The 27,919-nt window shown below is 40.1% G+C and overlaps 1 protein-coding gene across 8 annotated transcripts in view; it reads left to right on the top strand.

Moving 5' to 3' along the window:
- Nucleotides 1-27,919, top strand: part of LOC116825693 (dystrophin) — a 1,328,444-nt gene that overhangs the window by 227,660 nt on the left and 1,072,865 nt on the right. For all 8 annotated transcript variants that reach the window (XM_075059803.1, XM_075059815.1, XM_075059808.1 and 5 more), the window contains 2 exons: nt 8,729-8,923; nt 22,431-22,603. In XM_075059803.1, the coding sequence (XP_074915904.1) occupies nt 8,729-8,923; nt 22,431-22,603 (368 nt within the window). The remainder of the gene's footprint in view (nt 1-8,728; nt 8,924-22,430; nt 22,604-27,919) is intronic.

The raw sequence follows: 27,919 nt of genomic DNA on the forward strand, positions 1-27,919 counted from the left end.
CATTTTCTAGTTCAGGGTGGGTAGCATCATATTCATTTAGAGTTAATAAAAAGTTAAAGTTAATAACACAACTTAGAGTATGTCTACTCTGCAATTAAACAGCCTTGACTGGCCTATGTGACTTAGGCTAAGGGACTGTTTAATTGCAGTGTAGACTTTTGGGCTTGAGCTCTACTCCATTAGTCCAAGCCCATAAACCGAAGTCAGACAACCAGAGGTTTTTAATTGCAATGTAGACATGTCTTTAGTTACTGTTTCACATTAAATGGTGTTCTACATGATTTGAGGTTTGGTATAAAAGACGAAACAAGAGGAACACACAAAGAAGGGGAGAGAAAAGAACAGCAAAGATAGAAAATGCAGCTTCTGTCTTTGGGGGTTGACGTTTACTTGCATCCTTACTACTGTAAAAACAGGCCCAGCACAGGTCATGGTAGCTACTCTGAGGCTTGGCAAACTCATAGCAGCATGGGGCTGGTTTTTAGGGCATTGTTTTTAGTTGCCTCTCTGTTCACAGGCTTACAGCAGTGTTGCAAAATCTGCAGTTTTGGTCAGCTAAGCCAGCCTCTTGCTAGACAGAAGGAAAAATTCCGCATAATTCCAACAATGAATGAGAGATTGATGGAAGCCAAACCCTGACATTGTTCTGTATGATGGACTCAGTGTAAATCCAGCACAGCAATGAATGAAAGGATTATTTGAAGGTGTAACAAGGGGAAGGAAATGCACAAAAATAAAAAGGAATTTGGTAACATTTTAAAAAATTGCTAGACTGAGGTAGTGCTTCTTTAAGAGCAAGACACTGCACATTAAACGTAGTCAAATTGAGATGGCTCTATGTACCCCTGTTTTCACTATACTGAGCTACATGAAGTTAGTATATTTGCGTTATTTTTTTGGAAACAAGGCACATATTTTGAATATGTTGAACTTCATCATTAATGCACTTAATGCATAATTGGATGTTGATCTAGTGCAGTGTAATGTAACATTAATGTTGGGGGCTAGGTCATTCAGCGATAAGTGCATTTTCTTTTTACTTCTGAAAACTTGGTTTATGTCAACGGTAATAATAAATTTGATAGTCTCATTTGTGTACCTTCCAAGCCCAACACACAATTGGGCATAATTGGCTGTCCAGATATAAGAAGTGGAATAGCAGGAATGTTGAACGTCAGGATTAAGATTCAGCATCTTTTTGCCCTATTTCTGACTCTAGCTAGTTTTGTTTGACTGTTACCTGTATGGACACTAGATTAATCTTTTCCTTAGAGAAAAAAATAAACTATATTTATCCTTAGTAACTATGAAACCCACAGCATATAACAACTCATCATTCGGTTCAAAGTTGAAAATGAATCATCATAACTTTTGTCTGCATCCTTCTCTTCTGGACAATGATGAAGAAAAAATTGATGCAATTACAGGGACAAAAAATATGATTTGATTTTTGGAGTGGAATAAATGTGTTCATCCTAAAGCAGCCGACAGGTACCTTTCAAATCCACACAGAGAGCTAATAGAATATGGCATGACTATCAGAATCTGTTAGTGGGTGGCACAGAACTTGAACCTGAATGGATATGGCATAGACCCACACCTGTGGAGAGAAGCTTTGCACTTCAGTCAGGTTGTGAAGGTCATGGACAAGTCACCAGGAGGAAGCTCACACCCTTCCATACCTGCTAGTACATTGCTTGGGTGGTGGCTGTTGAACAGTTAATAAATCAAATTCTGCATTTTTAATAATTATTTTACTGTTAATAATACCCTCAAATATTTCTTTAAAAGAATAAAAATTTTAAAGTATAGTTTTACTGTGACTAGCATAATTCATCTCATGTATACAGAAAATCATAATGAAAACCATCACTGACCTTATAGCATCAGATAAAAAAAATAGGTTTAATTAAGAAATAAAAGTAATATCAGTGCTTATTGATAGGACATTTCTTTTCTTGAGGTGAAATTCATTCCCATTTTTCAGGGCTGGAGTGATGCATTGACATTAAGTTGCCTCTCTGTACATGGGGTGAATTTCATCCTAAGTGGTTATATGATCAAAAGAACTAGATCCAACTTTGTAAAAGCCTCACTCCTTACATAAAATATTGGTGTAATTTGTATAAAGTACACATCTTTCTTTCAGGGTTGTGTGCATATGCTATTTTGATGTGATAGAGTTCTTCACAAGTGCCATAGCTGTGCATAAGGAAGAGAGTCAGATTAATAAATGAAAATAAAACAGCTACACTACAGTTTAAAGATGTTAATTACATTTTATTTATTGTATAAGCTTAGAGTGGTATTTTAATGCTATCTAAGAGCAACAACACATCTTAAAGAAGGCCTTGATTCCTTTGTAGTGGTATTATATCAGTGTAGCTATTTCACTGGCGTTATTCCAGATTTGCACTAGTTTAAGTGCAATGAGATTCAAGTGCTAAAATCTTAATACAAAGTGGATTTAGAAACCATGTTAAAGATTAAAGACATTTTCTAAATTTCTAATCCTGTAGTGTGGGGATTTAAAATATATCTACAGTTGAAAGAGGTGCCTTTTTTATGCACTGGTAGCCTACTCGTGATTGACCGAGGTCATCCAATCTCATGGTGACAAATTCCATATCCTCAGTATCATTTAGATGGTTTTTTTGTAAATATTTACATGAAATATATATACATTTACAGGGAATACATAATGACTATACTGAAGATGTGGAAACTGTCTGCCCAAAAGCACGCTGACCTCATCGCTCCTAGCTGGCACAGCAAGCAGTTAAGAGAACCTGCTTAACTGTACATCCTTTAGGTCTAGATGTCAATGGCAATAATGCGTTATCTTTACCTTTTTTTTTTTTTTTTTTGTCTCATGGTATTTTGTTGTTATTCACTGGTTAGTGAATCTCACATTGTTCGGAGGTTTGTTTCAGATGAGCATCCAAATGTTCAAACACTTATTTATCTAACCTTATCTGAAGCTGAGTCCTGCTGCTTTGTGACTGTCTGGAGGTTGCCTGGCTCTCTTTATTGACCACCAGCATGAACCCAGACTATTCATGTGAAATTACCTCTTCCTCCATCCACCCAGCTCTATGTTCAGCTGCAATTAAAGGGTTTTTCGCCATTGCTTTGTCCATCCATCAGATCATTTTCTGGCAGAAGTTAGCACTTTCCTCCCAACTCTTTTCCCTTCTACTCATTGGAATGGTACCATGAGCTGTTTCATGACCCCAGTAGCTTCTCTGCTTTGTGTTCTGGTGCTACAGTCCCCACATTGCATTGTGTTTTCCAGGAATATTAATTTAAAAAATGTCAGAACACAGCAGTGAGGATTCTACTAGTGCTAGGCCCTTCACTGTGGCTCAACCAAAAGTAAGAAGTGTGTTGTGGTTTGACAAGAGAGTGGACACTGGTGGGAAGTGAACGACTGCAATAGCAATGATTTTGAGTCTCTTCCTGCCATTTCAGGAACAGAGAAGACGACTGGTGGGGTGAGGTGGATGGAATAACACCTTAGGCTGACTTTTTTAGTTCCAAAGAATTTTATGCTCCAAAAGAATTAGTAAAACTTTTTAAACAATCAGCTCATCCACCAGTCAGATTTATTCCTTCCGCTTTTTGTGGCTTCAGTGTGCTGACACAATATAGGGCAATTTACAGTGATCTCCATTTAAAGATCAACATGAACAAATAGTGGTATCTGAGATGTTACCCCCTATTCTAAATAAATAGGAAATAATAATTTCAGATATTACCATGTGCTATTAGAAAATGTTGACTTTTAAAGGCAAAAACAGTATTCCAGATTTTATTTTTTATTGTATTTATGTATTTATTTATGGCTGCTGTGCCTTCTAAGGGGTGTTTCCATGGATGTTTTCCATCCCCTTGTATTGAAGGAGGAAGGAATCAATTATCAGTACACAAGACATAGTATTCATTGGGTATATCCAGAAAACATGCCTATGGAAAGATATCTTTACTTCATTTAGGGAAAATCAGTATAACTGGTGCAATGGTGATATAAGGAATGAGTGCAATGTTAATCATTAACCAAAGCAAGTTGATTATCAAAAGATTGGAAAGGATTTATACATATCAACATAAAGAGGGATGTAATAATTGAAGCCAGAGTAAATTAAATAGACAGGAAAAGATTTTTAAATTTTAGTATGAATGCATGTGTTTTGCATAAAGAAGGAAAAATGAAGCATCTGTGCTACCAGTTTCCCAGCATATTTTATAAATAGTTGAATAGCTTTCGAATGTTTGAGCTTGAGTGTTTTAAAATTAACTGTTTACTATATTTTCCCAGCTAGTCTGGTTGCAAAGGATATTTATTCAGAAACTTCCCTATGAGTTTAGCGAAGCTTTTATCTTCAGTTTCTTGTAAATTTTTGTATCCTTATTGATTTTCTTGTTGCTAATGAAATGCATTAATCAATTACATATACATTATTGCTGCCTTTAATCTTCTTTCAAATGGGTGTGTAGTTTTGATGCCTAGTTGTTACTAATCTGCTGGTCAACTTCTCTCTCAGCCATTCAAACCACTGAGGCTCTGTATTATTCTTTCAATTGCTTCTTCTTGAGTCTTTCCCTCCTAATTTATGTGATCTAGCTGTGTAACTGACCAGAAAAATATGACTGTACATACAGCACTCTCCCCAGTATAGCTACCCCAACATGCAAAAGGGACTGGAGTGTCTACACCACTATATCCTGGTTTAAAATGCCTCTTGACCATTCCTTCCTCACACAGCCCATAGCTAACAGCCAGATTCTACCTGGATCTGCATTATAGGGCTGGAGATAAAAAAGACTCCCTGTGGCTTCTATCACCTCTGGCAAATTCACAAATTGTGAAGCGAAATTCAACTCAGAATCTTTTCAATGTTTTATCCAAAGATAATAGGTTTTCCCATCCTTTTTCTTTAAAAGGTTTACAAAAGCAAATGAAAGAAGGTAGTTACACTTATTTAAAACAATATTTAAAGAAATTTAGCCAAACTTGAGGGCAGAGATTTAACAGACCTCTGCTGGAAGGTTTTATTATTTTTTTTATACCATCTTATTATTTATCCCTGCTCAAACAGAAAAGTGATAGTAACACAGCCACAAGTTCCTTGTTTACAGTAGAGCTCCCATGATTGCTACCGCCTGTGAAGCTGCACCATCGTTATCCAGCAATGAGAAACTTTAAGCTCAGTGTACACAAGATCCTGAATAAGCGGGTGCATAATTTTCAGTAACATTGATAATGCTATATGTTATATGCACTTTGAGACAAGAATAAACTACATAGGCCATTCAGTGATTTAGGATAGTTGTTGAGACCTGTTCCCGCTGAGATCAGCAGAAGTTTTCTCACTGACTTCAGATATTGCTTAATTTCACCTGGGCACAGTCTGACTGAATAGGCTTTACTGTTTATAGCAGTAGTGTTTTGAGTTTGTTTTAAACATTTTGGCTACTTCTGTAAATACAAGGTATCTCGGGTGACCAGATGTCCTGATTTTATAGGGACAGTCCCAACTTTGGGTCTTTTTCTTACATAGGCACCTATTACCCCCACCTCCTGTCCCGATTTTTGACACTTGCTATCTGGTCAGCCTAAAGGTATCTGTGAGATGACCATGCATCAGAGTTCAGCATAATTTATTAGTTCAGGAATTCAGGAGAACTGAGGGATTGTTTTTATATCTACTCACAATATGTGGTTATTGGCTACTCTTGAGTGGCAAAACCACAAGGGGTTCTGCAGATTATCACAAAGAAGTGCCAACCAAACCTTTATGCTATGCCACACCACTATATAGTCTATCTAGTCTCTTTCTATTCTACTTATCTCCTTAGGTTTTGTACTGCCGTATTATACCAAAGTTTTTGAGCCCCTGCAATGCTGCATAATCTGATTGTTTAAAATAAAATTGGCAATATTTTTTGTATTGCTGAGCTTATAAAGCCATGCATCCTTAGAGCCCAATCTTATATTGTACTAAGCAATTCATTATGTGTTGAGAGTCCTGGACATGTTGTAATATCAGACTCTTAATAACCAGGAGGACACATGTACTATCTTGTGAGTCAAAGGAGAAAAATGTAACTATTGCATTTAAAATATCTCAAAAGTTAAACTAAAATAATATTTGTTTTACTCTAGTGTAGTTATGGTCAGGAGCCAATTGTGCGAAGTGCTGTACAATCACAGACCAAAAAGAAAGTTTTGCTATACATGAAAATGTTGCTGTCTTAATGTCTCGGGACCGTAAAGGACTGGAAGCAAGCACTCTCTCACAGTAGCATCTGGAAACTCATTTCTAGTTCTTCATTAAAAATGTCCCATTGTTAGCTCTGCAGCGTTACCTGTCACTGCTACAGGCCATAACAGTACACCTCAGCATATACACCTCAGCACAATTTAAGTTTTTTGTGGGGGGCAGAGGGTTATGGGGGAATTCAACATTTAAGAGGAAAGAAGGAAACACTTTTGTGGAAATTTGATTTAAATTACTGACAATATTAATGTTTGAAGCTGCACAGTGATTTCAAATGTTAGAACAGGGATTGGCAACCTTTGGCACACGGCCTCCAGGGTAAGCCCACTGGCGGACTAGGCCGGTTTGTTTACCTGCCGCATCTGCAGGTTTGGCCAATTGCGGCTCCCACTGGCCTCAATTCACCGTCCCAGGCCAATGGGGGCGGCAGGAAGCGGCGCCGGCTGAAGGATGTTCTGGCTGCTGCTTTCCACCTTCCCCATTGGCGTGGAGTGGTGAACCGTTGTCAGTGGGAGGTAAACAAACCAGCCTAGTCTGCCAGTGGGCTTACTTTGGCATGCCACATGCCAAAGATTGCCGATTCCTGTGTTAGAATAAGTCCTGAGAAGCTGGGTTAGTGAGCAGAGTGCAGGTGAACCTGTCAAATGTGCACGATCAATTTATCACATTACTCCACTAATTATCTCATGGATATTATTTCCATGTATCTGGAGTGTGTGTATGTTTGTATCTGTGTATGTCTGCATGCATGTGTGCACATACATTTCAAGGCCATTTAAGAGGATACTTGTGGGACTGGATAACTTAGGGTTTTGGTCCAGAAGTATGTGACTTTCACCATCAGTTCAAGCAATGACAGAAGGCAGTTACCATTTAATATGTGACATGATTTTGTGATCTCACTCCAAGTTCATAATGCACAGCTGTGGGCATCTCAAAAACCCACTACTACAGCTGCCATTCTGGTATGTATGCTTAGTGGAGTCATGTAGACTCATACCTGTCTCATCCCTATACATGGTCCTCACAATTAAAGGATGATACACCTTGGCAAGGCTTGTACTTACATTTGCTATCCTGTAGTTAAACAAACATTTTAGTCTCTCCAAGACTGTTAAACCAGTGCTTTCCGTAAATACTGAGCACTTGATCCAAAACTGACATAAGTCAATGGAAAGACCAGGACATTTGAACAACTTGGTTTTGATGTAACAGTCTCCAACAGCTATTTGGAAAAAAAACTCTTTGGAAAGACTGTAGCAAGTGTCTGATGTTGCTGCATTTCTCTTCAGAACTCAGATGGATTTCTGTAGGATTTATATTTTGAGAAGAAATTCTGACACCTATGACCATCAAGTCACAAAAATCATGAGTGCCTTTTATCTTGAAATTTTCCAGGAAGGTGACTAATGAAATCAGAATTAATAAATAAATAAGCCTTGGTAGGCCCATTCCCCTCAGCCCCTCTCACCTCACTTCTCTTCTGATTTCATGTTCACTGCAAACATCTGATTACTTTAGTTAGGATGTTCTAAAGAATCTAAATCTGTCATCATTCGAACCCATCACTGGATGTCAGTTTGGCTCTGCATTGTATAAACCAACTTTTTTTCCCCCTAGCAGTAAAACACTTGTCCCCTCACCCCTTCACTACAGTTGGAATGGGCATGTATTGCACAGGAAGGTTTTTAGATAATATCCATTCAGATGAGAAGAACACCTGTGTATCCTTAAGAGGGGTGTTGCTGGGATTTCTTTAGGCATGTGAAAGGGTTAATGGAAGTTTGATCAAGACATTTCAAGTACCTAGTGGTTTCTAGTTTTAAAGAGAGAGATTTTTATTATAGTATTTTATAAACAGAGCTGAACTAGCTTTGTATCTACACATTGTCAGGAAATGGGCCTTTTTTTCTTTCATATGTAAAAGATAATGTTACACACTGAGTTTAATAGAAAGCTTGAAGTGATATAGTTTTTGTCAATGCATGCTCATAACGGGTATATGAAAGACATACATTAGTAGTTCAGATAAATGAAAATGCAAGCTGTAGTACTAAAATCAGATTAGTATTAGAATCATTGTATAGTGTTTAGTTACAGGTCCACATTTACTAGATGGAGAGGAGAGGAAAGCTCTTCAAGAAACCATGGGCAAACTTTAGGAATTGCTGATTCAAACAGATGAGTTAGGAGGCATTGTGCATAATCTCAAATACTTTTATTTTTTATCCTGCTGATTGGACAGTGTACACTTTATAGAATGATGCTATTTTAATAACACTAATGTTCCAAATCTCTTTCTGTTTAATCCTGTCTCCTTTAGATGTTGTACAGGTGGGATTTATTTTTAATCGCCTCTGGGTTGTGAACTGGAAATTGCATTAAATTATAACTTTGTTTAAATGTTAAGAAACTAAAGGAAGCATTCTGTTGTATATCTATACCAGCAAACAGTTTATGAAGAGACAACAGATGTGGTGACTGAAGGTATGACTGTGGAAACCACTTATGTGCCTTCTGCATATCTGGCAGAGATCCTTCGACTCCTGCAAGCCTTGTCTGAAGTGGAAGACCTCCTTAACTCTCCTGATCTGCAGGGTAGGGACTGTGAGGATCTCTTCAAACAAGAAGAGTGTCTCAAGGTAAGATGCTAGTCTTCTAATAGGAATATACACGTCTTAATTTATAAAATATGGGGACACCGCAAAGTCACTTGTTTTATCTGGTCTTTGATGAGAGAAATAAGGGGATTGAGATATAGGCTACGTGTGTGTGTGTGTGAGAGAGAGAGAGAGATTATATACACACATGAAACAACTAAAACTAAAAACCAAGTAGAATGTGGGTGGGTTTTTTACATTATATTTCATGGCAGATCTCAGAGGCTTATTACAGTAGAGGGCTACATGCTATGTTAATTGTGTAATTAGATTCATTAGGTAGAAAATATTGTCAATCAAATACTAAATTCCAGGCAAGAAAAAAAAAAGACTTTGTAGGAGAAATTATAAAACCTGGAAAGTCACTGGGCCTGATTTTCCATCACTTACACTAATGTAAACCATGTGTAGTTCCCTTGAATTTGGTGGAATTACTCCAAGGTAATTGATGTAAGAAAAGAATCAGATCAGTATCATAAACTGAACAAAATGAATGGTTCATCAGTTTTTATGTAATAATGTTTGTGTCAGAAGGAGCCTTTTTATCACTGTAAAAATAAGTGCTATATATGATGGTAGCACTTTCAAGTTGTAAAAGAGAATGAACAAAAGACCATGCTTTGATCTTTGTTTTTAGCATTTTCTGCATAATTCCTTTAGCCCATAAATGGTTAGTTACATGCTCCTTCCACAGGTAGATAAATAGAAAATTTATGAATTTATTAGCCCTAGGAAATTAGGATGTTGTCTGTCTATTATACTAATAGAATGACACATCAATAAAGTAGTGGAGAAAGAGATATACATAATTATTTCTTGTTCAGTAATCTACATTTCAATAGTCTTGAAACAGCAGTAGGCTATTTCTTAACCCACCTGTAGTTCAGTTTCATTAGATTCAAGTGCTTCTAGGTACTGTATGTTGACCTTCCCTAATCAATTTCTGAAGAAGACAACATGCCAAAGTTATCATCATTCTTTATTTTAAGTATTTGCCCTTGTTAGAATGGTTTGTATATATGCAAAAATGTCATAAAACATGTAAATCACTGCTAATAAGCCACCACTTGGTCCTTGTTTATATAGTTTCTGTGTTAATGACTAGCTTGGTTGGAGGAGCAGTGACCCAGCAAAAAGCTAACTGGCAGTTGAGTGGCTCCCTATTAGTGCTCCTTAATGCCTTACACTTGTGCTGCCTTGGTCTGATTTACATTCATCACTAATCACTTGTTCATCTACACACATTTGATATTATTATAGCTGACACCAACTTTAATGATATCGATTGCTGTGGTTACAAGTAAGTATTGCCATAGGTTTAATTTAACTGAGCTATTAAATTGTCATGAAATGTGCTTGTGGGCACAGTTCCATCTTTCTCACAAATAAATCTCTTGCAACAGTCAAATGGATCTTGCACACTCATGGGTTTTTGGAAAGGGGTATAGTTGTTTTTTTTTCCCTGAGCCTCTTTAATGAATATTTATTTCCTAGTAAAAGCATTCATCATTGTCATTACCCTGCAGTAAAAATAGAAAAGTAGTCTATAAATCGTACAGCTGCTGGTTGGGGAAGGCTTGAAATTAAATTGTGGTTGATTTTTATCCCTGACAGATTTGCATGAATCAGAATCCAGGGTTGTAGTGGAAATCTCTGTGTTTTTTAAACTAATTTTGTGATTATTTTATGTCAAATAATTATTTGTTATTCTAATTAATTCTTTAAAAGAAAAACAAACTTGCATACAAGAACCTTGCAATGATAACAGCTTTGAATAATTTTCACAACAATAATGTGGGATTTCTTTAGCTGTTATGGTCAATCAAAACTACTAATACATTGGAAACATCAAGAACAATGGCAAAAAAAGTTGTTTTGATCATTAATTTGGCTGATAATTCTCACATTGGGTTTTTATAACAGAGAGTGAATGGAAAATGGCAAAATGTGAAAATGTTTCTGTAACTGCAATACAAGTATTGTGCTAATGTCTAACCTCTCTTAAATTATAAGGATTGTATGCATTTATTTGGTAGGTTTTCAAATACTGACTTGCAGGAATGTGTTCTTCATTCTCAGGTTTACTAAATTGAAGGCTCTGATGGGCAGGACACTTAAATTAAATCTCATGAAGGCAATAGTCACAAAATTTGCATGACCTCAAGTGGGTTACTCACACTTTCAGGCATGTGAACCTATGTCTTCTGTGTTTTGTACTCCATCAAACCCACTGTCATTGTTTTAACAAATAATTAAAATGTGACAGTTCTTTCTAAAGAACTCCTATTGAATAGAATGGGAATTACATTTCACACATTAGAGTAGTGGAGGATTAGGCTACTGAGAGACTTTCAGATAAGAGAATTACAAATAATTTTAGTTTCTCTTGCTGCTACTTCTAATGAATGGACATAGTTATATTTGGATACAGGCTTTCTCCCTCAGAAGACCACTTCCTGCAGTTTAATTCTAATCCCGTGCTTATGATCTCTTTTCTTCCCATATGGAACTAATTGTGATTCCATAAATTCACCATTATAATTTCACTGCAGGATCAGGTATGGAGAGAAAATGGGCTGTGTGAGGGAGAAAGCACAAAAAAATCTTAACTAATTACTAACCATGGCAGTGGAAACCCTAAACACTGCCTGAAAGGTAAATGCATTTATGATTTTATATACTATACTAACACTTTCATCAGTATGGAAGTCTGCTGGAATTGTAAAAAAAAAAAAGGGATTAAAAAAATCTGTTGTATAAAGGACTAAATGAAGACTTGGCTTACATCTCATGCAAGTGCATTCATTGTGATTAGGGCGACTGGGATATGATAGAAGACTGTGGCCCAAGATGGGAATGGATTTGTTTCATTTAGAACATTGGTTTTCAAACTGCGGGGGATGTCCACTTAAGGGCATGGGATGAGGTTATTGGAGGAATGTGGTAGGGTATGGGGCTGCAACCAGCTGGATGTTTGAAGAATGAGGAGAAGGCTGCAGGGGAGTCCCCAGTGGTTGTGGTTTGGGGGATGGGAGTGCAATCCCTCCTGCCCTGCCCCAGAAGTCTCTTCTTTCCTCCCTGACCACTGAGAGCTCCCTGAACCCTCTCCCCACTGCTGCCCTGCCCGGGCACCCAACTGTCAGCAACCCTGCATATTTTAAATCCTCCACAAACAGAGAGACCAAGAGACTCTGGGTTGGGGAGAAGTAGGAAGAGGAACCCTGATTGCTCTGATCTGCACTGTGATGCCATGGGCTCCTCTGGGGATGGAGCTAGCTGGGTCCTGCCAACACCCCAGGTGCGAATCGTCCACTCCCTTTGGTGAATGACTTTGTGTACTGGATGTCCAGGAGGTTTTTTTGGAGGGAGGGTGGCGGGGGGGAGAGGATAACTGTTATGTGACTCCCATGAAGAAGGAATGTGGAGCAAAAAAAATAACAAAATAAAATTGGGGAACCTCTGATTTAGAACTACATATATATTGGTTAATGGAAATGGTATTTTTTTTTATTAAAAAATACTTGATAGCATTGTGAATGAAAACTAATCCTTAGCAAATGTGAAGTAACATTTTCCCAGTAACAGAAATGAATGATCCCTTTTTGTGATGAACAACATATTTATGTCTACTCTGAGTTTTATATCCATGTCTATAAAAGTGTATCATTCAAGCTGAATTTCTTTCATAGTATGCCACTTCAGTACTCAATCATATTTCAATTTTGAAATCAAAATGTTCATGTTTTAAGGCTACTCAGCATGTACAGTTAAATAGTATACACTTTCTTTGTTTCTTTCACTGTCTTGCATTTAGTAGCAACATATTTTATAATAAGACTTGAGTCTGCAAACATTTATGGATAAAGTTTTTCAGTAATTGTTATCATTAAAATCAGTGTAGAATCATAGAATATCAGGGTTGGAAGGGACCTCAGGAGGTCATCTAGCCCAACCCCCTGCTCAAAGCAGGACCAATCCCTAAATGGCCCCCTCAAGGATTCAACTCACAACCCTGGGTTTAGCAGGCCAATGCTCAAACCACTGAGCTATCCATAGATCAGATGTGTCAGTATTTGGAGAACTGGGTCCATATTATCTTAAAACATTCTTACCTAATATAATATTTCCAGTCACCCTCCTTGTAAATTTATTTCATCTTTCTTTTTTTAAAAATCCAGGAATCTTCTCTGCTCTACTTTATGTATAATCTCCCTTCTCTTCTCCATTTTATGCATGATAATTCTTGTCCCTTCATATATCCCCATTTTATACAAACATCCAGCAGCTTTCTTTAAGTCATTCTTCTACTGTAAGTCATTTCAGTCTACACCAATGCACTCTAATTACTCTGCACCTACCATTCTCACAGCCAGACTGCTTTCATAATCCTCTCTAAATCTGCTGTATTAAAAAATCATCCATATCAAATATTATATTTCTGTTCTAGTACAAATTTTAAAACTGTAATTAAGTTGCAGATTTTTTCCCTGCCATTCATGAGTGCTACAACCTGTGCTGTTGCCAATTTTGACATCAGTATAAAAACTGTGAGATATAATTACAGTATTCATGTAAGGACAGTGCATCATTCTACATATGTTTTATTCGCCAAAAAATTATTTGTGTTTTATAAATGAAATTCACATTTGGATCATATCAAGTGATCCCGGGCAACAAATACAGGAATCAAGAAATACAACTTAATGAAGAAACACTAAGCATGAAGTTTAAAATGGTTTTCTGCTGTAGCTCTGCAAAACCTAATTAACTATAACTTGGAAGTCAGAGTGATTGAATACACTTCCCAACTTGATCTATCAGTAATGTGATGCTTGGTACACAAATGGCCAAATAATTGAATTTGTCCAGTATGTTGTCCTCAGCTGTCAGATAAAGACAAATTCAAGATAGTGAAAATGAACTGGAGTTTGAGTCTCTAGTGTTCTGATTTCTCTTTTTCAAGGGCAATGAGATGGATCCTCTCCCCAAAGGCTGCTGTCACTTCAGCTGCTAATGGGTTTCTCTAATCCTTTATTCTTAGACATGAAAGTTGTGTGCACTTTTGTTAACGAGGTTACAAAATCTCCTAAAGCCCTCTTGATATCTAAAACAACTTGAAGCCATTTTTTTCATCTTGAAAAACGGAAGGGGTATATGTGTGTTTGTACACTCAATTTCTCTCTCTTCGCTGGATCACTGGATGTGATCCAGCTGTGAATTTCATTAACAAAAATGCAAATTTAATGTGCATATATATATATAGTTATGGATTGTGTGCATATATGTGATATGCACACAATCCATAACAATACATCAGATTTTATCTCCTGTTATTTAGAACATGGATACATATATATATATATATATTGTGATGGGCCAAGGCCAGATGGCTACAGTAAAGTACTGAGAAACAGGTATGTTAGCCCCAGGCTAAACAAATCCCTAGTACCCTGGTAACCAAATGGCAGTTGCTCCAGGTTAATCAAGGCACCTGGAGCCAATTAAATCTTTCTAGAAGGCAGTAGATAGCTACTTTAATTAGAACACCTGCAGCCAATCAAGGCAGGCTAATCAGGGCACCTGGGTTTAAAAAGGAGCTCACTCCAGTCAGGCAGAGAGGAGCTAGAAGAGAAGGAGTGTGTGTGAGGAGCTGGGAGCAAGAAGGCAAGGAGCTGAGAGTGAGAGAGTGTACTGCTAGAGGATTGAGGAGGACAAGCGTTATCAGATACCAAGAGGAAGGTCCTGTGGTGAGGATAAAGGTGTTAGGAGGAGGCTATGGGGAAGTAGCCCAGGGAGTTGTAGCTGTCATGCAGCTGTTACAAGAGGCACAATAGACAGCTGTGATCCACAGGGCCCTGGGCTGGAACCTGGAGTAGAGGGCGGTCCCGGGTTCCCCCCAAACCTCCCAACTCCTGACCAGACACAGGAGGAGCTGACCCAGACTGTGGGTTCCACAAGAGGGGAAAATCACTGAGGTGAACAAATCCGCCAATAAGCACAGGACCCACCAAGGTAGAGAAGGAACTTTGTCACAATATATATATGTTCTAAATAACAGGAGATAAAATCTGATGTATTGTTATGAATTGTGTACCCCACACTGGTAGAGAAAGAAGCCAGAGAGCAATTAGTGCACCTGGTTGCACCTACAGCATACATACGTGTAGGGACACACCTAGCTGCAGTTACATGCAGGCTCTCTGACCAGCCCTTGCATAGGAAAGCTACAGTTAAGGCAACTCCCAGCTCCTCAGGTATGCACCCCCTCTGGAATATAAACCCAAAATTATACAGTCTTGCACTGCACAGGGAACTGTACAGCGTAAGCTCATAAAATTTGCCCCCTCTCTCAATGTGGAGAGGAATATGCAACAGCCTTTGCCCCTGAGTTGTGATTCTTCTTTGAGTGATTGCTTAAGTCCATTCAACTTAGGTGTGTGTGCTCGCCACGTGCACTGGTGCCAGAATTTTTTTCCCCTCAGCAGTGTCTGTTGGAGACCGGCTCTGGCACCCCCTGGAGTAGCGCACGTATGCCACAGCACATAGGGTGCCACCGGCCCTCTCCACCCTCAGTTCCTTCTTGCTACCAGTGATGGTGAACGGAACTGGTGCTGCTTCAGCTAGACCCATTCGTTTGAACTCATTTACCTCTTGCAAATATTACTGCATATAGTTTCCCTCTAGTTTAGTTCAACCTATTTGTTAAGTTAGAGACTTAGTAGGTCTCTAAATGGACTTCGCCTTGGCATGGGACATGGCCAAGGCTTTAAACCCTGCAATTGCTGTAAAAGGCCCATGCCCATTAATGATCCACTTAATAGTTGTTTATGGTGCTTTGGCGAAGGTCACATTAGTGATAAGTGCAAAATCTGCAAGTCCGTCAAGCCCAGGATGAAGAATGAGCATGACGTTCATTTGAAGGCACTCCTAATTGAGTCTGCCCTTACCCCGATGTCGGAGCACCAAGCATTGTGACCTTGGTGCACAGCGCCCCACCGGTAACATCTATGAGCCAGCACTAGTCTCCTTCCATGGCTCCAGCCAAGAAGCCCAGGAAGATGGGGCAAGGAAGGTCTCCAGCTTCCTGCAAGGTAAAGGACAAATCTGGGGTGGACCAAGCCCCTGTCTCAGGCACTTCTTCACCCCCCTGGGGATTTCGGGCACCATCTCAGGTCGAGTGGTGTAGCCCAGCCCACTCCCCACCGGCTACTCCAGATGCTATCCTCACCTGGGGCCCTCCAACTGGCGCAAGACATTGTACCTCCCCGTGCCGCCCACGCTGACCCGTGCGGGGTTCCAGTCCCAAGGTAAACTCGTGGAACCACCACAGTCTCCACCTTTCCAGCAGTGCTCCCCGTGACAGGGGCTGTCCCACCAACGGTCGTTGGGCCTCTCGCAGCCAACATGCTTCTGACTGTGATAGGCAGAAGCTTCTTAGCTCCATGCAGTCTCCCAGCTCTGTTAAATATAAATCATTGTCTTCGGGATCAGAGGAGTCAAATCACCATTCATGGTGGAGGCTTTAAGTAGCCTTCTCCTCACCTTTATTCTCCCAATTCAGTCCCTCCCTTTCCCTGACCATAGGCACTACTCCCTGCTGGTTCTCTTGGGGACATAAGCAGCCTTTCTTCCCCCCAAAAAGCAGAGAAGATAGTCATCAATGGGTGCAAAAAAGGGATAAATCTCCATTATAAAGCACTCTTGTACTCTGGGGAACTGTGAGAGAGATTCTTCCTCTCTGAGGACCCACCTCTAATACAGTTTGCTACAAGCCATAAACAAGCTTGTATATGTTAGTGTACTAAACAACTGTACTAATGCCATATAAAAATGGCACTGTCACAGAGTGACTGGCCTTCTGAAGGATAATGGGTCTAGCCTCATTTGTGACTCATTAAGGCCTTCTTTCTAGGCGGGCAAATGTAGTGTAGCCACATGGCAGGTAAGTTGTGTGCTTAAATCAGTCCGGGCCTGGATATAAAAAAGAAGCTTCTAGAGAGACAAAGCAGGAAATTGAAGGCCTGACTGCTCACCTCTCCAAGTCCAGGGGGGAAAGGGGTAGCTCAAAGAAGCCAAGTGAGGGCTGCATCTTAATTATCAGCACAGATCCTAGAAGGAGGGCTGTGAGATTCCTGAACTAAGAAGGGAAAACCCTCCTGTCTGCATAGGTAGTGTCTATACTGAAGAACTACAGTGGTGCAGCTGCAGCACTGCAACTGGGCCACTGTAGCACTATACTCTAAATTCCCCTCATGTACACCTGTGCAGCTCCAGTGAAGGTTATGGTATTGCACAGGTGTCACTGAGGGCAGAATTTGCCTTTTGGTGGTGGTGATGTGTGGCAAGTTAAATACCCATGTTAACTTTCAGTTCCCTAGATGAGCTTGCTAGGCTCAGAATTGGGGAAAAAACATTTTTTCTCATTGCAATCAGAGCACATTTGATGTGGAAATTGGGAGCCAAATCTGGAGTCTGCTTTTTAATTATTATTTTAAAAAAATGCAATGAGATAGTATAAAATTGACTAATAATTCTCTGCTGCTTTATTCCTTTTTCACCTAAAAAGATATTAACTTCATTTTGACTGTTAAATTAGACTTATAGTCTTTCTGAAGTGATTTAGAGAATGAAATGGCTGGGATGCCAAAATTATGATTATGATTATTATTATCATAATTCCAGCTATCAGTAGTATCCAATGTTTTACCTGTTTTTAGAAAAGTTGCTGGATGTTATTCCAAAAGTGACACAGAGTATCTTACATTAGCTGAAAAAATTCATTCAGATAGAATAGTAAAGCTGGCCATGTGTGGTGGAGAGAAAGCAACATGGATTATATAAAGGAAGCCTATTAATGCTCTTTGAAGGAGTCGTATAATAATGAATAAAGAAGAACCAAGTAATCTAATGTATTTGTATTTTTAAAGCAGTGTTTATGATGAAAAATAAATCCTCCCAAAATCAAGGTAAAACTGTCATATATTAAAAACTGAAAGAGAAAATGAGAAGTTACAGGTGAGAATCTGTGCTGCATTTCCAAGAAGCACAGCACAGAACTCACAATACAGGAGGAGAGATGTAGAATAAGGTGATTGTAAGACAACTTCGTTCCCTTCCAATCCTGGGTTCTTCTAAGGGCTGAAGAGGACTCCAGGGTAAATTAAACAGCCCTGGGGACCTGTCTCAGTTATAGCAGCCCTACTAGGACTACTTTGTGGGGCCACAGTGCTGCTTGGAATCTCCACACAACTGCCTACTTCAATCGCACCACCAACATGCTCCCTATGTCCCGTAAACCACGGCTGCCATAGGGATCCTTGCAGGTCAGTTTTAGACTTTTGCAATGCATGTGTTGGACGATTCTCCCCTGAATGGAGACAGGGCTTTTACTGCCCTTTTATGCAACTCCAGCTCTTTAACCTGGTCCCTGTAGGCCAGGTGATGAGATCAGATTTCCATATGGAATAAAATTAATAGTAGGTTGAGTCAAACACCTATACAAAGACAAATGTTGTTTTATGTGTTAAATATCAGGAAAAGAGGGTGAGCAGTGAGATGACAAAATTTGAAGATGACAGTTATTTTGGTAAAGACCAGGAAAAACATTGAACAACTTCAGAAGCACCTGACAAAGCTAGGCAACTGGGCAATGTGATAGTAGGAGAAAATATCTGTAGGTAGGTGTAAGGTTATACAGGGTAATGGCCCCTTCAGATCAGAAAAAGGTAGTGTGAGAGGTTGGTTAGCCTATTCCAAGTGTCCAGAAAACCAAAACAGGTATTAGTGAGAGGCAGAAGGCCCTGAGGAATAGTTTGTGTCTGGGAGGGTGAAAGTATAGGAAGAAAACAGTCTATTTTTCCTTTAAGGGCTGAAGATCAGGAGCCTTGTATTGGTGGGTGAGGCAAGGCTTCCCTCTCTCCTTGCTGGTCCAGATAAGTGCTTTGGAAGGATTAAGGGAGTGGTTGGTTGACTGGATGGGTGAATTTAAAAAGAAGGCTCAGAGCCCAGAAAGAAGACGGACTCAGCCAGCAACCTGTCCCCAGAAAGGGGGCCGTGAAACCCTGAACTAAAAGGAGAGTTTGTGTGATGGGGAGGCTAGGACTTGAATCACATAGCCCAAAAGCAGGGCTGTGGAAATCCTGAAGCTTACTTTGGGTTGCTGAACTATATTGAATAAACTATAACCCAAGAGAAGGGGAATTTTGTTTTAAACATGTTTTAAATACTTTTTCTTTTTTTGGCTGTAAGTGGATTCTCAGAAGTCAGAGGGAAACTGAAGTGGGGTGTCTGCGGGGCCATCCCAGGCCACAGGGAGGCATTCTGGGATACACCTGTCTACACACATCAGAAGAATATCTTAAATTACACATAACATTCATGAGTCCATATCATCGTTATAGGCTGTTCAACAAAACACATTGCTCCAGCTATAGTTCAAATCACAAACAATGTTGTTCTGTATTATGTTAGAGTTATAGAATAATATTGAAAATATTATAACATCAGTATCTAAATCAATGGTACATCCTTACTTGGATACTGTAATTTTATTCCATTATAGAAGAAATAGAAAAGGTTCAGAGAAGGACAACAGAAATTTTTAATGCCTTAATCCCTTAGCATGAGTATATTCTATTGACTTCAGCAGGGATAACTCTGTGAATAGGGATTATTCACATGAACAAGGGTTTCCAGGATCAGACCCTTGCTTGGGAAATTTGTTTATTATACCTCCTTTTGGCATGGTGTCTACACTGATTGCACAATGTTGTACTTAAATAATTAGTACATGCATAAACTTTATGCCCACATGAAATAAAAAGTATAAGTCTTAATGCTCAGTGTGCAGTTTTCACAGGATTCTGTAACAACAAAGTAGTCTTTGGGGGGCGGAAACTACCCAGTCACTGTTGGATGGAATATGGATTCATAGGAAGACACTGACAGTACCACTACAAAACAGCCCATTCATGTTAATTGTCCTTTTCTTCTACTTGAAATAGAGACCTCCAAATCCTTTGCTGTTAGTGCCAATGCGTGCTCTTTGGGAGTGAGAGGAAGGTGGAGTCTGCATTTTTTTTTCATGTGGTGAAACAGAGCTACTAAGGTCTAGTCAGAGGGCTGAGGAGATTCATATAGTGCTAGAGGGAAATTTTAATTTTCTTTCTGCTTCCTCCAAAACTGCTCAACCCTCTCCACTCCAATCCTGCAGGTGGTGTAAGAGTGCTGTCATCCACATGCTGCTAGCTTGCTCCTCCCTAGTACACATATTTGTCTTGTGAATTGTTTGTAGGTCTCTAATATGTATAATTTTATGCTGATGATGTTTTACATTTGGGTTATTCAGTAAAACAATATTTGCAGCCTTCCATGTGATGTAAAGACAAAGAAACAGAAAGAAAGTTGTGAATTATGGCTGGTTAGTAAATTGACCGATGTGCCAGAGGAGATCAGCTGCTTTAGAAAATGGTTTTCTCTGGGTCTCAGATTAATTCCATATTAATCCACAAAGGGATTTTTTATTTTTTTTAACATAAGTTTTAGGCTGGAGTCACTAGCACACCTTTTACTTTGCATTGGATTTTCCCAACCAATTCATGTTAAAAAAAAAGACAGATATTTGATACTCCCCAGAATGGAAACAAGTTCCTGACATAGTGATATGGTTTTCCCAAATGAGCATTTGAAAGGGGCCTCTCAGGGAAGAACCCATATCTAATTAAGGATATCTGGGGAGACCCCTCATCTAAATCCCCTCTGTCTCGCCTCTATCATTGCAGATCCTGATTGGCTTGTAGAAGCTTATCCTTGGACATTATTGGGTTTTTAAGAATTAAAATGTGGAGGTTTAATTTTTACTTCCTGAATTCTCTTGGGATTTATTCTATTGTAATATTCTATGCCCCCTTCAGCTTCCTTACTGAGCCTTAGACACATTGAGGAAGTATGACTGTCAGGAATATTAAAAGGTCTAAGTAAAGAAACTGAAAGGGACATTCCCAGGGATCCCAGAATTTACACTGAATGCACAATGAAGTAGAATTATTGTCATTTCAGCAATATTCTGTAGATACTCATGCGTGATCAGTAGACACGTTTTGAGTCAAGGTGATAGAGTGGGGATAAATTATTCATGGTCTTCATCACAAACACCCAGGAATCATCAAAGCCTGGGTCTGCTAGAACCTCTTGTTTATTTTATTTTATTTTATTTTATTTATGCCTGTGAGTAGGCTGCTTGGGCTGCAATTGACAATACTACCACTACCACAAGTTTCCTCTGGCCACAGGCCACCAGAAGGTTAGCATAATAGATAGTTTCACATACAGAGCTGACACTGTAGTGGCAGAAGTAGGGGAACTTAGATTCACCCTCACTATGAGTAGCACCCCTCCAAAGCAGATGTGAAACAACTTGTGGAAGGGCAGAAAGAGAGGAACGGGAAACTTTTTTAATATGAGAAGCAGCACCAGAGGAGGACTTAAAAGAGGAAAAGGAAGGGAATGGACCACAGAGAAGAAGAGAGGTTAGAGATTGTGAAGCCACATTCACTGTCACTTGTAATGTGCTCTGGGATTCTTGGATGGAAGACAGACTAGAAATAAAAAATATTATTTATATGTTAATTTACATAGTGTTTAGTCAATCCACATAATTCTCTCTCAGGATTTAATGGAGTGACTGGATGAATAATTTCAGAACCACTCAACGTCTGGAATTTTGAAAGATTAAGATAGTAAGGCAATTTTAAGGGTCAGGAAACAATTCTGTCCTCTTCCCTTTCAGACCTGCAGTGCACACCATTCCATAGCTTGGTGAAATATGGAGGATTTCACCTTCCTCTGAAACATCAAGAACTAACCACTTTTGGGGACAGAGAGTTAGACTATATGGCTCAAAGTTCTGATCCAGAGTGGCCAAGCCTATGTTGTGAACATAGATGGCACTTCAGCAAAATTCAGTGTCAGTGGTACTCAGTGTACTAATTATTTCAGGATGTTCCGTTAATATCTGTGGCTTATGTACCGAACACAACATCTTACCTATCAGAGATGTGCAGCAGCAGTTAAACAGTTAAAATTCCCTCCAGAAAATGAATGAGCATGGCTTACTTGCCGGATCATTTCTAAGCAAACTTGATTAACCAGGTGGTGTTTTTGAGAGGATGTGCAATTTAAGTTAAAAGGTTTTTTTTCTATTTCCTTGTAAATAAACTGGGTTAAAGTAGTAGTAACCTTAACACATGTTATTTCCTGTGGAATTAATGACTAGCTGAGGTTAATGGGCCTCTGCTTCACCTCAAGCCATCAGTTCTCTCCACTAGTTATTAATTCCCCAGGAAATGACTTGTGCCTCAATCATTATTGCTTAAGTATTGTAGGACTGTTATCATTGTCAAGGTTATTACAGTATTTTTGTTTTGTTTATTTGCTTTTTAATAATCACTGATGTTTCATTTTTTTTCCTTCAAAACTTTTGATGTTGCAGAAAGTTAAAGATAGCCTGGGGAGATTCTCAGATCAGATTGAGGTTATACGCAGCAAGAAGACATCAGCTTTGCAAAGTGCCACACCTGGGGAAGCTACAAAGATACAGGAAAAGCTGACTCAGCTTAATTTCCAATGGGAAAAAGTTAACAAGATGTACAGGGACCGACAGGCGTAAGTAACTTCTTTATATTGTTATTTATGGTGAAGCTCATTAACATTTGGCTTACTGGTGTGATTGCTCCAGCTTCTGTTATCTAAGCACAGGAACATACATGTAATTTTTAAATATAAATTCAAAGCAAGTTTGTAAAATCTAACAATATTTTGCCCAGTTGCTATTTATCTTGCACTTTATGTATCGTATATAAATGCCACGTGTGTGCATGACCATTTGCAGACAACTAAAACTCATATACCCCTCCCCTGAAGATTTTACAGTCTTAAGGCACTGATCAGACAACCTCTCCATGCAAGAAAACCTCGTGTGCTCAGTGAAAACACTATTGATTTCAGGATCTGACCCTATGGTGGAGTATAGTTTTGAAAAAATCCATTCCAGTTTTAGAGATGTTACAGGTTCCAAGATTATTACCCACTTGAAGTCCAAGGAATGAGTCTGGAATTGGTAATAACTCTATGCCCAGAATATAATCTTTTTAAATGCACCCACTGTATATTTGATATTAGACAGGAAGGGAAGGCATAAACAAAGGTATGGGAAAAGGTAGTGGTGATCAATCATGAGATCTATTTATTTGTTAAGTACCTATATTTTTATTTTGTTTGAAATGTGGGTTGAAGTGGAAATCAGGTTATGAGTGGGAAAGTAGCCAAACCTGCCTTACTGATTAAAGTCTTGTCTGTGCTAGTAATATAGCATATGTCTATGTTATACAAAATACATTGTATGCCATATGTACAAATCTATATTTAAAGCTTTTGGCATCCTTTACTAAAATGTCTAGGTTTCTGTAAGTTTTCCGTAAAATGAACAATTGGATGAGATACCAGATGTCATTGGAGATGTACCAAAACTATGCACAAATGTCTCTGCCACTTGGGATATATCAAGTACTTGAGTAGCAGGTGTACTTTAAAGCTAGCAGTTAACTTTACCTTAATTAAAAGCTTGTAGCTTCATAGTTCAAAACTTTTACTGTGTTACCACAGAATAGTACATAGTGATTCTTTTGAGACTGATTCTAGTTTTGAAAATCCTTACACGTGTGACTGATGCCTCTGGAAGTATTCATATGAGTGTTTGCAGGATTGGACCTTATGTCATGGATTTATATCCAGATAATACTGTCAAGATACTGTTTAGTCCTAGTCTTTAGAAATTCTTCATGATAAATTACTGTAACTGTTCCCATTTACGCCAGAACAAGGAGTTTGAGGTTTGCTGTAATGTCACTTTCCTCCTAATTTCATTTTTATATGTGCTGATACAGTGTCCCGTCAGGTAGTTATCAGCATAGTATACTATCTGAAGAAGTGCATAAAGTGTTCCCCAAACACTTAATGGGCGGGGAGGGGGAGGAGGAGAATGAATGTACTAAAAATCTCATTTATAATTCAGAACTATTACTATCATAAATGGGTTAAGGGGGTGAACTCATGGGAGCAGTAGGAAGGAGAAAAAATGCTTTACTGTGCTGCAGACTAACTCTTTACTTTGTCCTGCAAGCCAAACCTAAGTAAACTAACTGGAATATGGTGTTTATTAAAAATGAGTTGACAGTGGCAGGCATAATGTAGATTGTGTAGAGGTATACTTCTAGATAGCCATCCAGTAACCAACTTTTGTTTTGGTTTATGCTTTGTTTTGAAGTATAAGCCAAGGAGGAAAATCAGGGAGAGTTGAAGTGGAAAGAATAGTTCACTAATCCTTCTGATGTCATTGGTGTTTGGCTTCATCCTCTAAAGTGTAAATTAGAGAGACAGATGTATATTCTGGGAAGGTTTCCAGGATGTATGCTTGGAGTTTTTTGTTGTTTTTGTTATGTTTTTTTAAATATGATAACTCAGTACTGGCTGCACTAACTAGGATTCTGCTGTTTGTCACAATGCCACTGCAGCAGTGAAGATGAGATATAAGTGCAGACTGAATGGTGAAAGCAGCTCAGGCAGAGAGTAACACTGTTTTTTCAAAGCTTAGCTTCAGGCAAATTCTTATATTCCACACTAGTCAAATGAATGTTCAGTACCTTTCTGAGAGTCCCTCCCCACCCCGTATACAGTGGTGGATTAGCCTGGCTAACTGGGGGCCCCCAGAAAAATGGGCGCCTGCCAGCGCACCAGGCACTCCTGTTGGGGAATGGGGCCGGGGCATAGGGTCTTGTGCCACTCCACCAGTCCTCTTGGTGCTTCTGCTGGGGTCTGGGATTAGGACACCCCTCCGCCCTAACCTTTCTCCCCGGCAGGAGTGCCAGGACAGGAGAATCGGGCAAGCCCCCATGGCAGGAGCATGGGCGGGTACGGGGGGACTGCAGGCAGAAAGGGTGAAGAGGGGCCCCACAAAACCATAATCTGCCTCTGCCTGTATAAATATTCTTGCACTGTTCTGCATGGGCCCATATAAATATTCTTGCTGTTCCAGAGTGAGGGAATAGCGTCTAAAGGTGAAAGCTGGGGACTGGAAGTCAACTCCTCTGATATTTTATTCCTAGCACTGCCATCATTTCCTCTGTGCCTCAATTTACCCATATGTAAGATCTACTATAATAATATTCAGCTCCACTAAGGGTTGTTTTGAGATTATATATACGTGACTGGACAGCGTAGTGGTTAAGAGCGCTGCCCTTTGATACGGGAGACCGCCCTTTGATACGAGAAACCGGGGTTCAAATCCTGGTTGGTACCCAACTTTCCAGTAGGGGTCCTTGGGCAAAAGACCCCCTAACACTTCACCTGCCTACCTCAAATATGAGAAGTGACCATGAGATAGGAGAGTCTGCTGACTTCGGATGTCGCCCGGATTAACAAGGTCCGTGCCAGATGTTAGGAACCAGACAACTGACGATAAGTGGCTACTGAACAAACCATTCATGGATGAGACAAGAGAAAACCTGGAATTGAGTGAATGCTAACCTACAACAGTAGACTCTAATGAGATGGGATGTATTGAGGAGTGGGATGACAAAAGACCTGACTCCACACTTACTGAGAACAACGCTAGTTACCCCAACGCTTCAACATAGCAAAGAGAAGCTTCTCTCAGGCTTGAGATAACCAACTCCACAATTACATCCTAGACTCAGAAGACGGGGAAGAAAAGTGTGATGTGCACCACACTTGAAGCTGATACTTCACTACATCCCCTCCATCAGAGAACAGCACTGATATGAGGCATAGATCAGGGAGAAACTAGCTACATCAGTCCTCGAGACTGACTACCAAGGCTCAGTTGGAGAATACCATCAGATAGTATGGTTAGAAGATGCCATAGAGCCCTCATGACAATCCCTACTACACATAACTAAACCAATGAACTGGTAGACGCTACAGCCTCTGTAATCCAGGGAGATGTGGCCTACACATCAAAGAAAGAACAACAGTATGTACCTCACCCTGGAAAATGAGTGTGGAGGATGAAATCAAGGTGACTCGGAGAGAAGTTAGTCAGGTGTGGAACTACAGAAGGGTTGTAGAGATTTAAGGTAAGACTCGGGCTACTGAAAAATAAAGGCCTGAGTCCATCTGAAAGCCCCTAGAGACTGCAAAGAATAGGCTCATACACTGGCTACCAGCTAAGGAGAACCACTCTAGAGAAAGCAGGAGGCCAAAAAGTAAATGCCTGTTCCTCAAAGAACCATCCAAGGTGTACTCCCGATGCAGTGCACAAATGCACAAATAACAGCAGAGCCCCAGCAGCAGAAACTGAAATGTACTGGAAACAATGGGAAGAAAAGAGAAGACTCGTAACACCAAGTTGCAAAGTGGCTGCAGGACCTGAGCACAGCAATCTTCCCAGAACGAAATCCAGTCACCATCACAGTAGTAGAAGAACATCAGCAGCGGGTCAAGAACTTGAAAGCCTGGACAGCACCTGGACCAGAACATGATCACAACCTACTGGCTAAAGAAACTAACAGCAGTGCATGACCCTAGCACACACGATGACCAGCTGCTTAGCACAAGGGCCCACCCAACTGGCTAACACAAGGAAGGACAGTGCTGATTCATGAAGGAACCCCTGCAACGGGAACAGAACCGCTCCAACTACCAGCCAATAACCTGCCTCCCCACAACATGGAAAGTCCTGATCAGGCATCATAGCTGCACAAGCTACAGACCAATGGGCCAGTACGTGAGACAGGCTCAGAAGGGCATGAACAACCACCAGGAGGCTCAAAACACCAGTTGCTCATTAGACTAGAGCAGTCGCCCAAGACTCAAGATCTAGACAGACAATCTGGAGCACAGCCTGGATTCGGACTACAGGAAAGAGCCTACAAGATCTTCCACATAAGCTAAGACACCCAGTGGGATCTGAGTGAATAGTTTCTGCGCCAGAACAAGCCTATTACAAAGTCAACAGGACACTATGGACCCTTCCTCAAGAATCAATGGGACTATGGAAGAAGCACAAACGTGGATTCAAACTCAATGGTATGCTTGCATCAAGTGGCCACTCAAGTGTGGCATGATCTACCAAGTGGTGATGCACTGTCCCCGCTGCTGTCTGCAAGGCTTAATAACCTCCCCTCTCAAGCCAGAATCAATCCACACAAGCGACATGGATACGGTGTACAAGGTGCATTCCAGAGAGAGAGGAGAAAAGCATAAGCTCATACTCAGGTGAGCTAGCTCTCTACCTATCACGATGGACGATACAACAGTGTAGTATGCTCAAGAACATGAACGAGAAAACATCGACTCACTAATTCACCTGACGAGATCTACAGTGAGTACGCACGATAGCGGCCAGATGTATAATCCGCCTGTGAGTGAATGTCGGATCACCGGACAATGTGATGAAGAGAGACCTGACAATGTATCAAGACCTGATGAGAGCGCATGGAACATACCAGCCGCAGAGAAAGACCTGCACAGCAGACAATACAGATCCGCCATAACGCATACACCGCTACAATACGTCGGCGTTCCACAACAGTACATAGTGAAACACACAACCGATGAGGGAAATGCAAGGAAGACAGAAACATCCAGTATCCCCTGACAAGGATACAGACTAAGGTCCTGATGAAGCCGGACTGCTCGAGTGGCGAATGAACCAAGATACCACGCCGCAGTAAGCAACAAGCATTTACGCCTCTGCCAGGTGAGCAGTGAGCGAAGATGCACCAGGGAACATTGGAGGTCCCTTGCCGATGATGAAGAACACCGGAACGTGCTACCTCACATGCACGGCCGGGTATATGCCGACCAAGATACAAAACAACCCGAAGAAAGACAATGAAGACGCTCAATACCACGTCCGGAAAGATAAGGCAAGAGACGTGTGGACATTTGTTGCACAGCAAA

Source organism: Chelonoidis abingdonii, chromosome 1, assembly GCF_003597395.2.
Source record: "Chelonoidis abingdonii isolate Lonesome George chromosome 1, CheloAbing_2.0, whole genome shotgun sequence".
Taxonomy (NCBI): domain Eukaryota; kingdom Metazoa; phylum Chordata; order Testudines; family Testudinidae; genus Chelonoidis; species Chelonoidis abingdonii.